This window comes from Colias eurytheme, chromosome 15 (genome assembly GCF_061535395.1).
Source record: "Colias eurytheme isolate Ceu_HAF_F1 chromosome 15, ilColEury1 Martin Lab GWU primary, whole genome shotgun sequence".
NCBI lineage: Eukaryota > Metazoa > Arthropoda > Insecta > Lepidoptera > Pieridae > Colias > Colias eurytheme.
In genome coordinates this window covers 11,634,730-11,653,361 of record NC_142994.1, presented here as the reverse complement: position 1 = coordinate 11,653,361, position 18,632 = coordinate 11,634,730, and the positions used below count along the sequence as shown (strand labels likewise).

Here is an 18,632-nt window from a genome sequence, read left to right as displayed (position 1 = left end):
CATTTTCGCTTATAACTTTTTTATTTATAATTCTACGACAAAAAGTTACTAGATCAAAGTTGTAGAGAATTTAATTTGCAACAAATATTGTTAACAATTATTTTTTATCAGATAAATAGTGAGATATATCGTAAAAACCATTTCAGCCGCTATTTTCAAGATGGCGGCCGTGGGACAAGGGTGGCGACCCCACAAACTTGGTTTTAGCTTCACACTGACCCCCCCTACACATCACAAAAATAAAATTGCGTCCTCTAAAAAACGCAACCCCAAATGTAACTTTTCAATGGACTAATTATAAAATTATTACTTCAATTTATTCATTACTAGTGGTCCGCCCCGGCTTCGCCCGTGGTACATATTTCGCAATAAAAGGTAGCCTATGTCCTTTCTCGGGTATCAAAATATCTCCATACCAAATTTCATGCAAATTGGTTCAGTAGTTTAGGCGTGATTGAGTAACAGACAGACAGACAGAGTTACTTTCGCATTTATAATATTAGTAACTATGGATATATTTTATCTATTTATTTTACTTTTTATTTAATTTAAGGGCTGATTTTTCAATCCTTGGTTAAAACTTATTCGTCGAATAATGTATAAAACTACCATTTTTAAAAACATATTCTAATTACCCGTATTTGACAGTTTACGTGACATTTAAATATTATCATGTAATACTTTATTGGACGGATAAGTTTTATCCAAGCATTGAAAAATCGGCCCTTAGGGCTGATTTTTTAATCCTTGGTTAAAACTTATTCGTCGAATAATGTATAAAACTACCATTTTAAAAACGTATTCTAATTGCCCGTATTTGACAGTTTACGTGACATTTTAATATTATCGTGTAATACTTTATTGGACGGATAAGTTTTATCCATGCATTGAAAAATCGGCCCTTACATATTATACAGGGTGTCCCACTGTTGGTATACTAAGCTCAAAGGAGGTTATAGTTTGGCATACGCTGAGTACGTAAAAAATAATTAAAAAATTCCAGACGCATTTTTTTTTCAAATAGATGAATTCTTAAAACTCTATGTGTAGTGTGTAGGTACACCCATAACAAGCGAGCCGCCCAACTTTGCCACCAGCACGTGAGCTATCGTTTAAGATTATGTTTTCATAGATAAAATGCTCATATTAGAGAAGCGGTATATGCCGGCTGCGCGAAGCTAGAGAAGAAAACATGGATTTTCAGGAAAAATTTAGCAAAAAATTTTGGACGTAATTTTTTTTTAAAGTATTTTTTACGTGATTAGTGTATGCAAGACTACAAGTTCCTTCGCGCTTATAGACTGGGGTAGAAGCCTTTGAAAATAATGAAAAGATAAAAAAAATCGCAGTCGGATGAAACCCATTAGAAAAGGAGGAGAATATGATGAAAATAAAAGGAAAAATAAATTACGGTCAATCCGAGTTCGGGAAGCGGGAGGGGGGAGCTTTAAAGAGAAAAAAAAGGTTTCTCTCGATTTCCGACAAAACTACAAGTCCTATAGAAAAAAGTTCAATGGCAAAGTTGTAGGTAATTAAAAGTTCTACAACTTTTGTATTCACAATTGTTTCACATAACCTAAAAATTTAGGTGAAAAATTCAAAAAACCAAGTTTTTGGTCTTTTATTTCTATCTACTTCAAAATTTATTTATTTTCTACGAAATTTGGTGGAAACTTACTTTATTATGTCCCAAATACACTGTAATTTATTTGAATGAAAATATTTATTTTTTCGCCTTATTTTGAATTAATACCAAAAAAACAACCTAATTTTCAATCGAAAAGTCACCCGTCAAAATATCAGCTTTTTTCAAAAACTTGGGGTGCCTTTTATTCATTGAAATCTCTACTTTCATATGGTGTAAAAAAAAATAAACACCACCATAGTAAATGTTCTCAGGAAATACATACAAACAGTCTGAAAATTAGCTTTTACTAAATCAGGCACACTTCTTGAACTCTATATCTTCTCTTGTATCGGCTTTTCGGTAATATTTCAAAAGAAAAATAATTATCTGTTCTAAGTTTAATATTTTACAGCATATTCAAAAGCAAAATGATGTCGATAAAAACATTTCAGGTAGTTCGAGAAGTGTGCCTGATTTAGTAAAAGCTAATTTTCAGACTGTTTGTATGCATTTCCTGAGAACATTTACTATGGTGGTGTTTATTTTTTTTACACCATATGAAAGTAGAGATTTCAATGAATAAAAGGCACCCCAAGTTATTGAAAAAAGCTGATATTTTGACGGGTGACTTTTCGATTGAAAATTAGGTTGTATTTTTGGTATTAATTCAAAATAAGGCGAAAAAATAAATATTTTCAATCAAATAAATTACAGTGTATTTGGGACATAATAAAGTAAGTTTCCACCAAATTTCGTAGAAAAAAAACAAATTTTGAAGTAGATAGAAATAAAAGACCAAAAACTTGGTTTTTTGAATTTTTCACCTAAATTTTTAGGTTATGTGAAAAAATTGTGAATACAAAAGTTGTAGAACTTTTAAGTACCTACAACTTTGCCATTGAACTTTTTTCTATAGGACTTGTAGTTTTGTCGGAAATCGAGAGAAACCATTTTTTTCTCTTTAAAGCTCCCCCCTCCCGCTTCCCGAACTCGGATTGACCGTAATTTATTTTTCCTTACATTTTTATCATATTCCCCTCCTTTTCTAATGGGTTTCATCCGACTGCGATTTTTTTTTGTTTCAAAAATTATCTACTCTAGTCTATTAGTATACCAAGAGCGGGACACCCTGTATATACTTTTATTAATTATCAATATTTATTAATTTTACACGCCTACAACAATTTAGGAATACAAAAAATCCTTTACTCAACTTTGCTACGACATTTACATCAGGCACTTCATATTAATCCGTACTTGTATTTAAAGTTATTTACGATTGAAACTTGTATAGTTATCATCAAACATGTAAAAGCTAGATTAATCTATAGTACAAATCTAATATCTAATGGCGTCGAATAATATCGCATCCGATTTAGACTCTTCATCATCATCACTACTCACTACATAGTATAAAACAAAGTCGCTTTCTCTGTCCCTATGTCCCTATGTCCCTATGTCCCTTTGTACGCTTAAATCTTTGAAACTACGCAACGGATTTTGATGCGGTTTTTTTTAATAGATAGAGTGATTCAAGAGGAAGGTTTATATGTATAATAACATCCATTAAATAGTGGAGAAGTACTGTTATTTTTGAGGTTTCTAATGTGATGTCGTAAAAAAATACATTTTTTCCGCTTACATTGCAAACGCAGGCTGAACCCTACGAGTTTTATCAAAATAATGTACCTACTAAGTATTATACACATTGAAAAGGTCTACAGAAAAGTCCGCGATGGTGTATGTCTATCTCTTATGGATAACCCACAATAACTTTTTTTTGTCATTTACTTTTTACGACAAATAATGGTTAATTTTCGAAGCGATTTTAACCAATACAGCATTAATCCTTAACTAACTAAATACCTTGAATACATTTTTCATTTAATATAGATCTATATGGCGCTTTACACCGTATGATTTAAGTGAATATTTTCGAAGATATTACAGATTTAAAAATTGCGGGACGTAGCGTTTGCGGCGGTACCGGCCGCGGCCGGCCGCCATTGCACCCGTGCGAAGCCGGGGCGGGTCGCTAGTACAAGATAAAATGCCATGCCATTTCTAACATCGATTGTTGTAAATCTTTTCTTACAAGTGACTATAATTTCAAAGTCCTTTCATTCAATATACGTAGTATTAACAAAAATTTTGATAATTTTATAATTTCTTTGCAGCGTTTAAAACTATTATATTATGATGTCATAATACTTAATGAATGATGGCTTAGTGAATATTCTCAAATTCCATTATTGCAAAATTACACAGCATATAAAACTACTACAATTATTAATCAAAATGGTGGTGACAGGCACCTCTCTAGTATAAATAATCAATATATTGTCGCAGGTGACATTTATATCGATATCACAGTATTACAATATATGGTAATACTGTGTCGATATTTTGGAATCGTCTGATAATCTCTGGTGGCAGGAATGCCTAGTCTCAGAATTCGATCTGGCGCCTGCAATAACACTTCCGACTAGACAAGGTTCGTGTCTTGACCACATCTCTGTAAAATCCAAGAAAAGGTATCTACTATACTTTACTAATTCCAAGAAAAGGTATATACAGATATAAACACTAATAGCCATAACTGTAATGACAAATAATAGTTTACTTCTTGAGGGAAAAATAAAACACGTTCTAATTACAAGTTCACGAATTATAGAAATAAGAAATGCCATATTATAGATACATTGAGTTACCATGTAAATGATTAGATATTATAGTTTATTGTAATTGGTCACTTTAGTAAAACCTTTTATAATCATAACTAATCTGTACCCCTTGATATTAGTACAGTACCTACAAATTCAAGGAATATTTAGTAAAATCCTGCAATCCCAAGTAAAGAATATTAATTTCGACATTTAATAAAACCCGTTTATTGGTATTATCATGGACTAATATAAATATGTATTATATTACGAAATTAATAAACTGTAGTTACTTGAAATTAAATTATTTTGTAGTTTTCATTAAAAATACATAGGAATTGATAAAATTTGATTATAACGCTATTTAATAACATTGCTATCAATTACGCCGAATTTTTTTCTCTCAGTGTGGCGAGGGAGAGTGATCGTCTAATATTACGTCTTCCCAGTTCAAAATGGAGACCGACATCCGCGCGGACGGAGTCGCGGGCGGAAGCTAGTGAATAATAAAAATATTCGACATACATACGTACAAATTTGTTTTTATTTTAAGATATTTCTCCCTTTTTTTACTATTTAACATTTACCATACTCACTACTTATTGAGATTAGATGAATAATTACCTAATTTCATGAAAAAAAAATCCTTTATGGCTATAATTTAATGCAATAACTAGTTGTAATTTACATTTTTACAGATCAAAACTACTAGGTATGTAAGTTTTAGTATTATAACAAAATGCATGTTATTAAAATACAGAAAATGTGAAAAGGCATAAAAAATAATTAAATTGACAATGAAAAGAAAGATAAATTGAGCAGAAATTGACTAATTGGGTAGATAAGAAATCTGAATTAGTTTGCTTATACAGGGTGTCCCACTATTGGTATACTAAGCGCGAAGGGACTTGTAGTTTTGCATACACTGATCATAATCTTAAATGATAGCTCACGTGCTAGTGGCAAAAATGGGCGGGTTGCTTGTTATGGGTGTACACATAGAGTTTTAAGAATTCATCTATTTGAAAAAAAATGAGTCTGGAATTTTTTAAGTATTTTTTACGTACTCAGCGTAGCCAAAACTATAACCTCCTTTGAGCTTAGTATACCAACAGTGGGACACCCTGTAAAGTACGAGATCCGGCTGCAGGATCAGTGCGTTCATCGGTTTTTTGCTGAAAACCGAATTTTTATGTATATTTATAATTAGGAGAATATATATCGACTAGGTTGCCAGTCAAAATTTGGCCGCAAGCATGTTTAATTAAAATTTTTCTAATCGATTTTTGGGAAAAAAATTCGTTCACTTGTTTTTTGAATAAATGTAGTCTACATCACGTCAAATGATATAAAAATTCTTTACGCTAGCTCTTCACTCTCGTCGAGGTTAGGCGAGGGAGCGCGAGCACAAGAGTGTAGTCGGAGCCCTCGCGTCACATCGCCGTGCCTCGTCTCGCCTCGTCTGGCCTCCGTCTGGAGTCGGTTTTTGGGCGCGAGTCAAAGGACGCGAGGCGCGAGAGCAGACGAGGCGAGGTGCGGCGTAGAAATCACGGTTGCCGCTTTTCACCTGGCCGCAACATCTTGGCAGCCTGGTGCAAACAGGTATGATTTCGATTTATTTTTACGTTCATAACGCACATTTATGAATCATATATCAAATTAAAGCTAATTTTTTTCTTTTTATTATCATATATGGTTGCCTAATTAAATCCGGCCGCAAATAAGGGTTGCTGGCTTATAAAAATTATAAATATAGGATTAGTGCATTCATCGGTTTTTTGCTGAAAACCAAATTTTTATGTAACTATATGTATTTATAATTAGGAGAATATATATCGACTAGGTTGCCAGTCAAAATTTGGCCGCAAGCATGTTTACACTCAACCTTAAATATTCAACATCTTTAACAGCCGGCAACCCTTATTTGCGGCCGGATTTAATTAGGCAACCATATATGATAATAAATAGAAAAAAATTAACTTTAATTTGATATATGATTCATAAATGTGCGTTATGAACGTAAAAATGAATCGAAATCATACCTGTTTGCACCAGGCTGCCAAGATGTTGCGGTCAGGTGAAAAGCGGCAACCGTGATTTTTTAGAATTTTTATATCATTTGACGTGATGTAGACTACATTTTATTCAAAAAACAAGTGAACGATTTTTTTTCCCAAAAACCGATTAGAAAAATTTTAATTAAACATGCTTGCGGCCAAATTTTGACTGGCATCCTAGTCGATGTATATTCTCCTAATTATAAATATAGGTACATAAAAATTCGGTTTTCAGCAAAAAACGATGAACGCACTAATCCTATATTTATAATTTTTAAAAGCCAGCAACCCTTATTTGCGGCGGGATTTAATTAGGCAACCATATATGATAATAAATAGAAAAAAATTAGCTTTAATTTGATATATGATTCATAAATGTGCGTTATGAACGTAAAAATAAATCGAAATCATACCTGTTTGCACCAGGCTGCCAAGATGTTGCGGCCAGGTAAAAAGCGGCAACCGTGATTTTTTAGAATTTTTATATCATTTGACGTGATGTAGAGTACATTTTATTCAAAAAACAAGTGAACGAATTTTTTTCCCAAAAATCGATTAGGAAAATTTTAATTAAACATGCTTGCGGCCAAATTTTGACTGGCAACCTAGTCGATATATGTTTTCCTAATTATAAATATACATAAAAATTCGGTTTTCAGCAAAAAACCGATGAGCGCACTGATCCTGCGGTGGGATCTTAGACTAGTATACCTACCTATTTAAAAGATGTACCTATGTGCAAGTACAATATGTATACCTAACGCCATCTGTCAAACTTCTGTACATAATATTTTTTAAATATTAGTTAATAGAGCCTCTATTACCATTTAACACATTATTAAATATTATACAGTAGTGTATTTCGAATGCAGAATGTATAATGCTACACTATAATATCGTAGAAATCATCAAATTGATACTCGGTACTCATGAGTGTGATTTAAAATTAATTGTACAGTCTATAGCTAGATATTTTTTGTCGTAGTTGCATTCCAATATTTATCATAACATACTTCTATGTAGCTAAAAGTTGCGAAAACGCAAGCACTCCTATGCAAAACGAATAATTTTACAATAAGGTGCTTCCCCTAAACCCTAATCGCATTATAAGTTACCATACGCAACTAAAAATCTGCCCCACTAAAAAACGATTTTGTTTTTTCACGAACACAATAATAATGTGACTAACAGCTAACAGTGATACCTACGTACGCGATAATATCGCAAGAAAGATGATACAAGATACATATCGTGTGGATAACAGTTTATCACCTCGCGGGTCAGACAAACATCTCGTTGTTTTTGCAATAATTGATAACCAGCACGATCCAACCGTCACTATGGAGCGGAAATAATTTTCTTGCCTAATTAATTTGGCACGCTTTTTACGTTACATACAGAGCGTAAAGACTGCAAGACTTTATTTTACTATAGTAATCCAAATATTATGAAATGGTTAGTTCACTCAAATTTTTATGATAGGTACTTAATAGTTTTTTTCCCTACAGAATTACATTCAAATTCATATTGCACGCCTCATAACTCATAAGCGAAGCGTTGAGGTGGGTACTACTGTCACTTCGCGCAAAACATCTGATTTTTCAAACTTAAAATGTCTTTATGTATCATACATTGCACTTGTAAGATAATACATACACACACATATTAAGAAAAAACACTATTTTTAACGTTCATGATATTTTTGATGTCATTTTTGTTATTTAAACTAGTTAAAAAACAGTTTAAAAAAGTTCTGTCTTGGACGTCCGTGTGTCTGTATGTGCGGATCCTTTTTCTTGTTAACACGATAGCGACCGAAATACTTTACTAATCGAGTCTTTTTTTTTCTCTTACGCTTGAGAATGCTCAGGAATAGAACCCTTTCATTTTTCAGGGTCTGATTCGATGTGGTTTAATTGTTATTAAATAAACAAAAATAATAATTAATAAATATAAATTATTAAAAAAAAATTATGAGGCGTGCACTTTTGGATTTTCCAAATTTTTTTTAAATTATTAAACAAAAATGCATAAAACATATTATAATTACCAACTGCTCTTACTTTACCTTATCATGTTTCTAAAACAAACGATGTTATAAGTTATTAGTTACATAATTTAAAAATAATATGTAAAAACACACGTAGACAAAAATCCATTACAGAGGTCAAAATGTTCGAATAATTCATGCACCTATAAACGATCAACATTCTAACAGCAAAATATCATACATCAAGTATTTCCTTAGAAAATACCGGAGAAAAACAGTGATATCATAATATTATAACAACACTTTGAACGCAAGGGATGAAAATTATTACATCATTCACATATGAGCGGCCGGTTTTTATAAACCATGCAATGTTTTTACATGTAGCAGACGCTCGCCCGCGTTCGCCTTAACCTGTAGTCTTGATAATATTATAATATCATAAGTGACGTATTTCATTATACCTATTACTCTCGTGAAATAATCACAATTATAGCTGTAAGTTGATTCTTTGTTCTATTTAAATATTATTCTAAGTACACATTTAATTATCATGCACGATCTAACATCGCGTTAAATATACTGTTAGATGGATATTATAACAGTTTATCGTATGATGCGGTATGTATTTAAACATATTATAACAAATTTAAGAAAGACGTGATGGAATTCTATTAAAACAATAGAAAACCAGTTCGTTATTTTAGAAAATAAATAAAGCAGTAGTTATTTTCCTATAGCGATGAAATTATGTAGAGTTTTTATTAAATCTTCGTGTTTATCCTCCTGGCTCCTAAGAAACTATGGAAGTAAGAACTAAATACATATATTATTGAAAAAAATGTATATTTTTTTTTATTTCAATCTTAAAAAAACGAATTTTATGAAAGCTTAATAATTAATTGAGAAATATAATATCTAAGGTTTGTTTTGTAACAGATAACTGTAATGATAACACCCATGGCTTTGATTTATTATTTACAGTTTGGATTCTTTTATTATAAACACATTCTTCAAATTGGCAAAATGCCAGTTAATATATAGGCATAAAATTATTATAGTTTCATAGTAGGTAACTATTTAGTAATCTCTATCTATGATATTATCAGTCTACGTTTTATATATGGCGCTAAAACGTTATATTAAAAAAAAAGACGGGTTGCACTTCGGGAGTGCCGACAGAAGTGAAAACTTGATTATAAAGCGCGTGACACACGGTGAAGATACTATAATATTTTATCTTAAGATACTGTTATATTTTATATTACAGTATCTTAACGCATCCGGTATCAGCGTTCGGACCATCATTTTTCTTTTTGTCATTGCGTACTAAGACTCCTGTAGAACCGCCATCCTGTTATAAATGACCCACAAAATTTCGCGTCATTTGTAAAAGGATGGCGGTTCTACAGGGGTCTTAGTACGCAATGACAAAAAGAAAAATGATGGTCCGAACGCTGATACCGGATGCGTTAAGATACTGTGATATAAAATATAACAGTATCTTAAGATAAAATATTATAGTATCTTCACCGTGTGTGACGCGCTTTAACGTTGAGCATGTTTGATCCGTCTTACGCTTTTTCGATCAGGTCACGTGTCCTGACGCGAGTTTAAGATTTTATACCCAACGCCGCTAAAGAAGTTTTCACTTCAAAAATATGTTTTATATGTCGGATTGTCGGATCATTATATTATACCTTATCTGCTGAATAACTATGGAAATTATATAAATTATCGCATGACTGTTTTAACGAAAACAAAACAATTTGTAGAGCAAAGTCTCTTAGTACCTACTCAGCTTCGCTCTTTTTAATTGCCGTTTGTTGTTACTTGTTATCTCGATATTGTGCTCTTGAATCATGATAATGCAAATATATACGTCAGGAAAACACGCGACAAATATTTCGATCGTCTATAAAATTAATGTTTTGATAACATCAGCTGTTTGGTGTGTATAATGAAGAACAATGTTTTTAAAATTCTTCCATCTGCCAATTTAGGAGTATGATGATGATTTTATATACCCACCTACTGAACGAAGAAGAATTTATGAACGGAAGTTTCGGAAGATGTGTAGTTACTTGAGATTATTTGATAGCTAAAATCTAAATAGTTTACCAATAGGCAAAATTATATCTATAGAATATACATATGGCCTTAGTTATATGCTACAATATGTAATATGTTAGAGTTGCTTGGAAGAAATCGCTCACGAGCGATAAAGCCGCTCTTTGTACATATATGTATTTTAAGTTTGTTCTCAACCATATAACAAACTGTATTTCTGTGTATGTACAATATAAAGAGTATTCATTCATATTCATATGTGGATAGTAGGTATAAGTTTACTTACTACCTACTTACAAGAGTGGCGCAGAGACTCAAAGTGAGTCTTGGCCTCCGACAATAAGAGCCTCCATTTGACTCTATCTTGCGAGTTGCGCCATCTCTTGCCAGTTTTCGATCTGTAGTACCTGTAGGGTAGTAGGTATACATAATACAAGTCTATAATACAAATAGCCCGTGTGTTTATGATTTAGACTGCAGTCATTAGAAAGTTGTTAACAATACACGTCATTCAATTTTAAACAACTATTTCATACACATGTAAGTAGGTAAACTTTTATTAAGTCTAGACGATAAAATAAACCTTGTCTTTGCATTAAAATGATAAACACTTAGATGAGATGGGAACCAAAACTGCATGTCATTATCATCATGATTACAATAATTCATAATAAATTGATATCAAGGAGGTTATTCTTTGCTCGTAGATTCATTACATTGGTGTCAGACCCAGCATCCGGTTGAATCTGGATTTGTTATCTAATAATATTGTCGTTACAATAACATGAAAACATTACGTCATAAGAAATGTGATTGATCCACGTGTAGTGAGAGCTTTCGGGGGAAATTTAATGTGCCATGTATCTTATCTCACAAAATATTTTAATGACAGTAATGGCAGATATTATGAACAATTTCAGAGAAATATGCAACAGTTAAACTCCGACTTGTATTTTTGGTTAAATTGGTTTAGCATGATGTGGTGATGATAAATAGGTATATACTTAATACTATATAGCCTATAATCATATTATGATGACCCGACCTGTTAGTAATATTTAAGCAAAATGTGAATTAAATCTGAAAAACAGACAAAAATTCTAAAAATCTATGTTTTTGGCTTTGATATGGATTGAAGATCGCGACCTAAGTAGGATGCGATTCCTTTAAAAAAATATTCAATTTACAGTTTTGAATTTTCCTACGATTTTATTATACGTATAGATGATGAATAAATATTACTTTTCATAACACACAATACATGAAGAAACCTAAAATAGAAATTGTGATAAAGTAACAGTTTATTAGTCGGCCTTATCGCTCTCGTATAGTGATTATTTATGGCTCCATACAAAAAACTCGATTATTCAGAATCATGGCTTCTTTTTAAACCTTCTTCAGTGCATTTTACATTAACTTTGTACCTACATTAGATTAAAAATCCATTTATCATATTTAAATGAACATAAAAAAAATTATAGGAGTTAATAACTAGGTTTTTTTTTTATTGGTAATAGGGAAGCGCTTGACCACAATCTCGCCTGATGTTAAGCTGAGATGTGGTCATGGAACGCGCATCCCTAGAAGGTACCTACCTGTTCACTCTACGCTTGAAGACCCCCGTAGCATAGAAACCGCTATAAGTAGGTAATTGCTACTTGAGTGAGATCAATCATTTATAATCTGAATCAGAACATAATCTATTCATAGATATATTTATAAGGAAAAAATAAAGCAAAAAAACATCTGAAGTATTAATTTGATGTGTTGAAATTTTTCTCGATTTCCAGCCAACATGGCAGCGGACAAAGTGTTCCACTCCAGATCCCAGGGCATCCCTTCAGAGGGAGTCAAGGACCAATACGCAGATGGTATAGCCGCGAGGATATGGAAGAAGTACATCGGAGACAGCAACCAGAGAACCCAGAATTATAAGGACTTTCTCACTGGTATACTGAGAAAACACGGCTGCGTTAATGTGCTTGATGCTGCTTGTGGTACAGGGTAAGTTATCTTAAAGACAAATAAACTTAATATTAATGAAAAATCTAATCAACCTAATCAAAGTAATGCGTTACAAAATGTACACGCAAGGAACTAAAAGCTTCCCAGCTATAACTTCCAATATAATGAGTTCGGAAATCAAAGAGAGTTGTGTAGGTATCAGGGCACTATGCACTTTTTACTGCTGGTAATATTAAGGTAATTTTATGGTTATTGATTCATATACAATTTTGTGTGAAAGCTCTGGGTGAAAACATGTAAAGAATGTAGTTACTAGGTGCTTACTTTAAAGTAATTTGGGTTCGACTTTGGCGCGTTTTTAAATGATAATTTTTTTTATTAAGTACCAAAATTGGTTAATGATATGAAATATGTAGGTATACCTGTTAAACATTTAATAAAAATAAATGAATCGCAAACGAATCTGTTATCTCAAAAAGGTCGTTTTTCTTACAGATACATAATAGATAATAATTATTATCTTGTTGTTAAACGCATTTAGGTATCTAATATCTTGCAAAATATTTTTGTGTATGCAGTTGATGTATGACGCAGTGGTTAATGATACTATTTGCTGACCTATAGGGTGTAGGTTCGATCAGTAGATAAGAACCTTAGATAAGAACACTTAACAAACAAAAATCGCTTCGCTATAGGTACCGTAGGTACTACTACCGTGGGTATTATATAGCATGTTGTTATTGCTATTAATTCTGCTTTAATAAAACAATCCAAAGTGTACATAGAGATAACATGATTTGTTTAATTTTAAAATAATCGAATTTTTTATCTTATTTTCTCAATCCGCAATAGGTAATCACTACTTAGTTACATAATATTATAATAATATATGTTTTTCACAAATATGTAACTAACTAACTATATTATGGTACGACGTCATTATTTGTTTTTGTCATCACGTTTGTAATTGTTTATAAATATATTTCAGTTAAAAGTTAAAACATACACTATTAATAATAATTATTATTCATATATAACTAATATTTACATAAGCTAGCACAAACCGTTTCATATAGATACTTACCTATTTTACATCTATCGATCGGCTTTTATCACTACAAGGTAGTTACTACTCTAATAGATACCTATAGCCTATATAGTATTTGTTATACATATAATCTGTGCTCCTAGGTACTACTAACTTTTACAGTCACTATAAGTTATTTATAAAGAATGTAAATTTTACTTTTCTAGTATAGATTCAATGATGTTAGTAGACGAAGGCTTCAAGGTGGTGTCGGTGGACGCGTCGGACAAGATGCTGAAACATGCGCTCAAAGCGCGATGGGAGAAAAGAAAGGATCCGCGGTATGATGAGTGGGGTATGTTTTTTTTTTAACTTAACCACAATTTCTTTTGTTGGCACTGTTTGGCAAAAGACCCAGGTTCGACTCCCGCCTCAAAATGGAGCTTTTTTCTATTCTTAAATAATTGATCCATAAATTAATATTATAGCCACAGTTATAGCTATTAAAATTTACAAGAATAAATTAGGCATAGATAATTATAGCCTATAGCGCGGAATAAACGCGGAAACTTTATCATAACTCTATATTTCGTTGTTCGCATTTTTTCAGTAAAAAATAAGTTTTTAAACGTCAATTGATTTTAACTATAAACATTTTCAGTAATCGAAGAAGCTTCCTGGGAAACCCTGCCTCAAGACGTCGACTCATTTCTGCCAGGCGCTAAATTCGACGCAGTTATTTGCTTAGGAAACTCTTTCGCCCATCTTCTAGACGAATACGAAGACCAAAGAACGCAGAAGATGTGCTTAGAGAACTTCGCGAAAGTTCTGAAACCAGGAGGTCTACTGTTCATTGACCACAGGAATTATGACGCCATGATCGACAGTGGCGCTACTCCAGGCCATTCTATTTATTATAATGTGAGGATATTTTATGGAATATTTTATTACAGAATTTGTATAAGGCATTTATATTTTTAGAAATAATAAAGTGTAGATAAGACAAAATAAACGCCTGCCAAACAAACGAGCAAATTGTTAGAAAATTGGTTCGTTCTTCGTTATGATTTGGATAAAGTATGCAAGGAATCTGAATTTCAATTATTGCTTTTCTTGCTGCCAATATTGTTCTCCGTTACTTTTACTAATTATTTGACCTTTTTACTTCAGAGCAAATACCCTGTTGACATCAAAACATCCGTGTTGGTGGTGCGCGGGAAACCTGAACTCGTCGCTTTGGACTACTGCATCTGCCCCACAGAGAACGGAGATGTCTCACAAAGGAGGTATGGCATTATTGTGTCAATTTTATTATTATGAAAGAAATAATTCTTTTAGAAGCTCTTATAACTACACATTACCTGAAAATGAGTAGGTACATAGTTAACTAGTAAGTACCTACTTACAATTGAATTGGGTTTTAACTGAATATATTATTCGTCAATTTCAGACTTATTTTCCAAAATTCCGTATACACAAACATAAAAAATTGAGTTTAATGATTATCCAGAATATTTATAAATAACGTAGCTCGTAGGTTAATTACATATTAGGTATTTGCTCAAGATTAATGAGCTCACGTGCTAATTGAACTTTCTAATAATATAATGCGTCATAGCCTCTAAAAGAATATTTCAAAGAAAACATTACAAGATATTTGGTCTTATCGTCTCCTTATAAATTACCTTATTTATTTTGTATGTTTATTCCGTTTCTATGCAAAACAAATGAAACCAAAATGGAACCGATTTTAATGAATAGTCACATATTTCAGGAGCTAAGTCTAAGAGCTAAGTAGTCTAATTAAGGAATCATTTTCAATATTCAATGATTAGTTACCTATGTGCTTGTAGTCTTTAGAAACTATGCATTATAATTTGCATTACAATGTAATTGTCCTCATTCTATTCCAGTGAATTCCGTCTCTGCTACTACCCGCACAAACTGAACAGATTCACACAGATGTTAGACGAGGCGTTCAAAAACCGCGCGAAACATGACATTTACGCAGACTTCAAAGAGCTGTCACAAGTACCGGAGCCCGCGTATTATATCCATGTTATGAAGAAACTTTAGCTTGTAAATAGGTTAAATTTGTTAATAAAATTGTTGTTTTAATTTTGTATTTTATTTTGAAAGCCTACTCTTCGTTTAAATTTGGGATGAATAAAAATATCTAAAATCATTTAAATCATAGACAGAAGATGAATTGCAAAGTTCACTCACTCTCAAATGGCAAAGTATGTGTTCAATTAAACAAAAATAATTAATAACTTTTCTAAGTTTGAAAAGATAAGTAACTGTAAGTGTACCTTTTACGTTTTTCAACATATTTGAGCTATAAATATATTGAATAAATGAACCCAACATATTTTACAGATAAAAAATTAAGAAATAAATTTCAATTTCAATTACTTTAAAACAAGAATATGCATACAATATATTATAAAGATAACATGAAATAATTATAGTACATAAATGTAATAAAACAATTACTATAAAAATGAAATAATTTATTCTAATAAAATTTGTATGGATGAAATAAAATGACAGTGAGAGTTAACTTAGACACGTCGGGGGCTTAAAGATAAGTTACAACTAAAGCTAAGTCTACACAGTCTATGAGCCGACAATAATGTTATTGATGGGAATGTGTATCAGCTTTACGAAGAAACCGATGAAGCCCATGATGCAGAAACCGATAGCTGTAGCGATGGCGATCTTTTGGAATTCTGGAATGGAAATATAAATATTTAATGTTGTTGTATAACTTATTGTGTATTTTATAGATTATCAAAAAATATTTTACACAATCTAAATAAGAATATAATAACTGTTTAAAATATTTAACATCTGTTTCACTGATTTTTTGTGAAAAACTAAGCCACAGATGTGCATGATACCTGAAGCTATAATAACTTTAACTACATAAATCGAATAAAGGTTTAAATTTTAATAAAATCAACATCATTTAGTTATTTCTTACTGACTACTTAGATTAATATAAGAGAAGTGCTAAGACATTTAACTATCTGTGTAAGGATGAATTTCCATAACAATAAATATACTGCATTAAATGGTTCTTATAATAATTTAATTAATGAAATATATGGCATAACTAAGTCTTAGACTCAATTTGATGGCCAATGTTACAATGACATATAACTTAAATTATATCATTCTAACTTACTTAAAGCTTATATTCACACAATATAAAAATAATAGAACACAGCTGCTAAATCATGACACAAATTAATAGTTTTTGGCACTGTATAATTTTTATATTTTGTAATTAGTCAATCCTACAATAAGCTATATGTAGGAATATTTATCTAAATCAAATACATAACTCAATCACAAATGTGAAAGTCTTACAAATGCAAAACAATATGTAACAAGATACTCATAGATTTCACATTTAATCATGTTAGAACAAAATCTAATTCAAAAATACTCCAAGAAATGAGTGGTCTAATGCCAGCGCAACAACGGTAATATGCTTCGTAGTAAGTACGTATAGTATACACAACATTTCTGGAACAATCACCACTAAGAATCTAATTGTATTATATCTCAATTGTACATACCTTTTCTGTCAGGCTTTGTGCACCTTCTGACCAATCTGATAGAATCCTTGGCGAATTGCCTGCCTGGCTCTACAAACTTTACGATTTGATCCATTTTCTGAAAATAAGAATTAACAATTACACCGATGTAACTAATATCATATATATTTCTCTCCGTTATTATTTATTACACACTTACCTATTAATTAGATATGTACAGTGGAACAGAATAACCACAAATAATTAATCCGCCTATCAACTCGCAAAAATCGTACAATTCGTGGCTGAACGTTTGTGAAATGCAAATGACAAAACAATCCAAAATTGAAAACGTCAGCCACGTCTCGATACAGCACGTCACGTCACCATTTTCATGTTCGGATAGGTGCAATGTAGGTATTAAAAATTATATTTCTTAACATTTTTTTAGATTCTATTATTATCTTACTGTAGAGTATTATATTAATAATGCAAAAAAAAATGTATTTATAATTTTACTAAAATGAATAAATGATATAAAATTGCTATACTAAAATATTTAATTAAGAAATTTTTATGAAGGAGTAAAGGAAAGTATGAAGGCAAAAACAACAAGTTAATGCAGTAAATAGCTTCACTTTTAACCTTTCGTACAATTATAATATCATATAATAGGCCGGGAGATACTGACACAAAATTTTGCGTCATTTGTAACATAGGATGGTGGTTCTACAGGGGTCCAGGCCGCGTTTCCGTCTGCAAGAAAACTTCCGCAAGAAATGTCCGACAGTCTGTCTGACAGCAACTTGCAAGTCTACTTTCAGGTGGATACGCGGAATTAGACTTGCAAGCTGCTGTCAGACAGACTGTCGGACATTTCTTGCGGAAGTTTTCTTGCAGATGGACAGGCGGCCTTAGACGCAATGAAACAAACAAAAATGATGATCAGAAAGCTGGTACCTGTACCGGGGTCAATCACGTGGGCGTTAGTCGAACTCGTTGGATAAATTATTATGAGTGTCAAACGATTTGCAACACAAAAATTATAGAATTTACCGATAGCCCATAAAAAAGAAGTAGGCGGTAGTGTCATTCCATACTTTTCCAGTGTGACGTGGGTGTGACTTACCGCCCACCCAAGCGCCCACCATACCGACGTGAATGCGTTGATTAAAAAAAAAAGACGGGTTGCACCCCGGGAGTGCCGGCAGAAGTGAAAACTTGATTATTAACGTTCAGCATGTTTGATATTTTGGAATGTTATCCGTCTTACGCTTTTTCGATCAGGTCACGTGTCCTGACGCGAGTTTAAAATTTTATACCCATTACAGAAAAAGTGCTCAAAGCCGCTAAAGAAGTTTTCATTTAAAAAAAAAACAATTCAATCATTTGTACCAGGCTAATTTTTGTACAGTTACAAATCGTTTGGCGAAAAAAAAAATTGTTGATTTACGGCGGTATGGTGACCATTTCGCCATTTTCAACCAATTTTATTCTAGCTGCGTCGTGCCGTCGTAGCTGCGTAGATCCAATCGTAGATCTCGATGAAAGTTACAAGTTTTGTTGACATTCGGCCAGTGTTGATCAAGAAGCTTATAATATCTAATACACTGGAGATTTCAGTATGAACAACATGATAAAAAACATACAGGCGTCATTCAAGGTCATATTTTCTTGTTACAAGTTAA

The 18,632-nt window shown here is 32.2% G+C and overlaps 2 protein-coding genes across 3 annotated transcripts in view; one reads left to right on the top strand and one right to left on the bottom strand.

The window, feature by feature from the left end:
- Gnmt (Glycine N-methyltransferase) overlaps positions 1-15,517 on the top strand; it is a 38,650-nt gene extending 23,133 nt beyond the window's left edge. The window contains exons 2-7 of one of the 2 annotated variants that reach the window (XM_090109986.1): positions 8,810-8,835; positions 12,198-12,411; positions 13,627-13,754; positions 14,061-14,320; positions 14,570-14,685; positions 15,313-15,517. In XM_090109986.1, coding sequence (XP_089966112.1) covers positions 12,203-12,411; positions 13,627-13,754; positions 14,061-14,320; positions 14,570-14,685; positions 15,313-15,475 — 876 coding nt within the window. In that variant the 5' untranslated portion in view covers positions 8,810-8,835; positions 12,198-12,202 and the 3' untranslated portion in view covers positions 15,476-15,517. Of the gene's footprint in view, positions 1-8,722; positions 8,836-12,197; positions 12,412-13,626; positions 13,755-14,060; positions 14,321-14,569; positions 14,686-15,312 lie in introns of those variants that run through there. The other variant, XM_090109985.1, reaches the window with a different exon arrangement.
- Positions 15,518-15,895: 378 nt separating this feature from the next.
- On the bottom strand, positions 15,896-17,321 carry LOC149902590 (protein transport protein Sec61 subunit gamma). Its single transcript, XM_090110136.1, has 3 exons — positions 17,165-17,321; positions 16,987-17,083; positions 15,896-16,131 (listed from the first exon to the last, which is right to left on the bottom strand). Exons 2-3 carry the CDS (start codon positions 17,078-17,080, stop codon positions 16,019-16,021), a joined length of 207 nt encoding a protein of 68 aa, XP_089966262.1. The 5' UTR covers positions 17,081-17,083; positions 17,165-17,321; the 3' UTR covers positions 15,896-16,018.
- Between the last annotated feature and the right edge of the window lie 1,311 nt (positions 17,322-18,632).

Excerpts from the sequence above, each read along its gene's own strand:
- LOC149902590 (XM_090110136.1), bottom strand. The coding sequence starts at position 17,080 with ATGGATCAAATCGTAAAGTTTGTAGAGCCAGGCAGGCAATTCGCCAAG. Across the intron at positions 16,132-16,986 it reads CACAAAGCCTGACAGAAAAG|AATTCCAAAAGATCGCCATC; the intron begins GTATGTACAATT and ends TTTCCATTCCAG.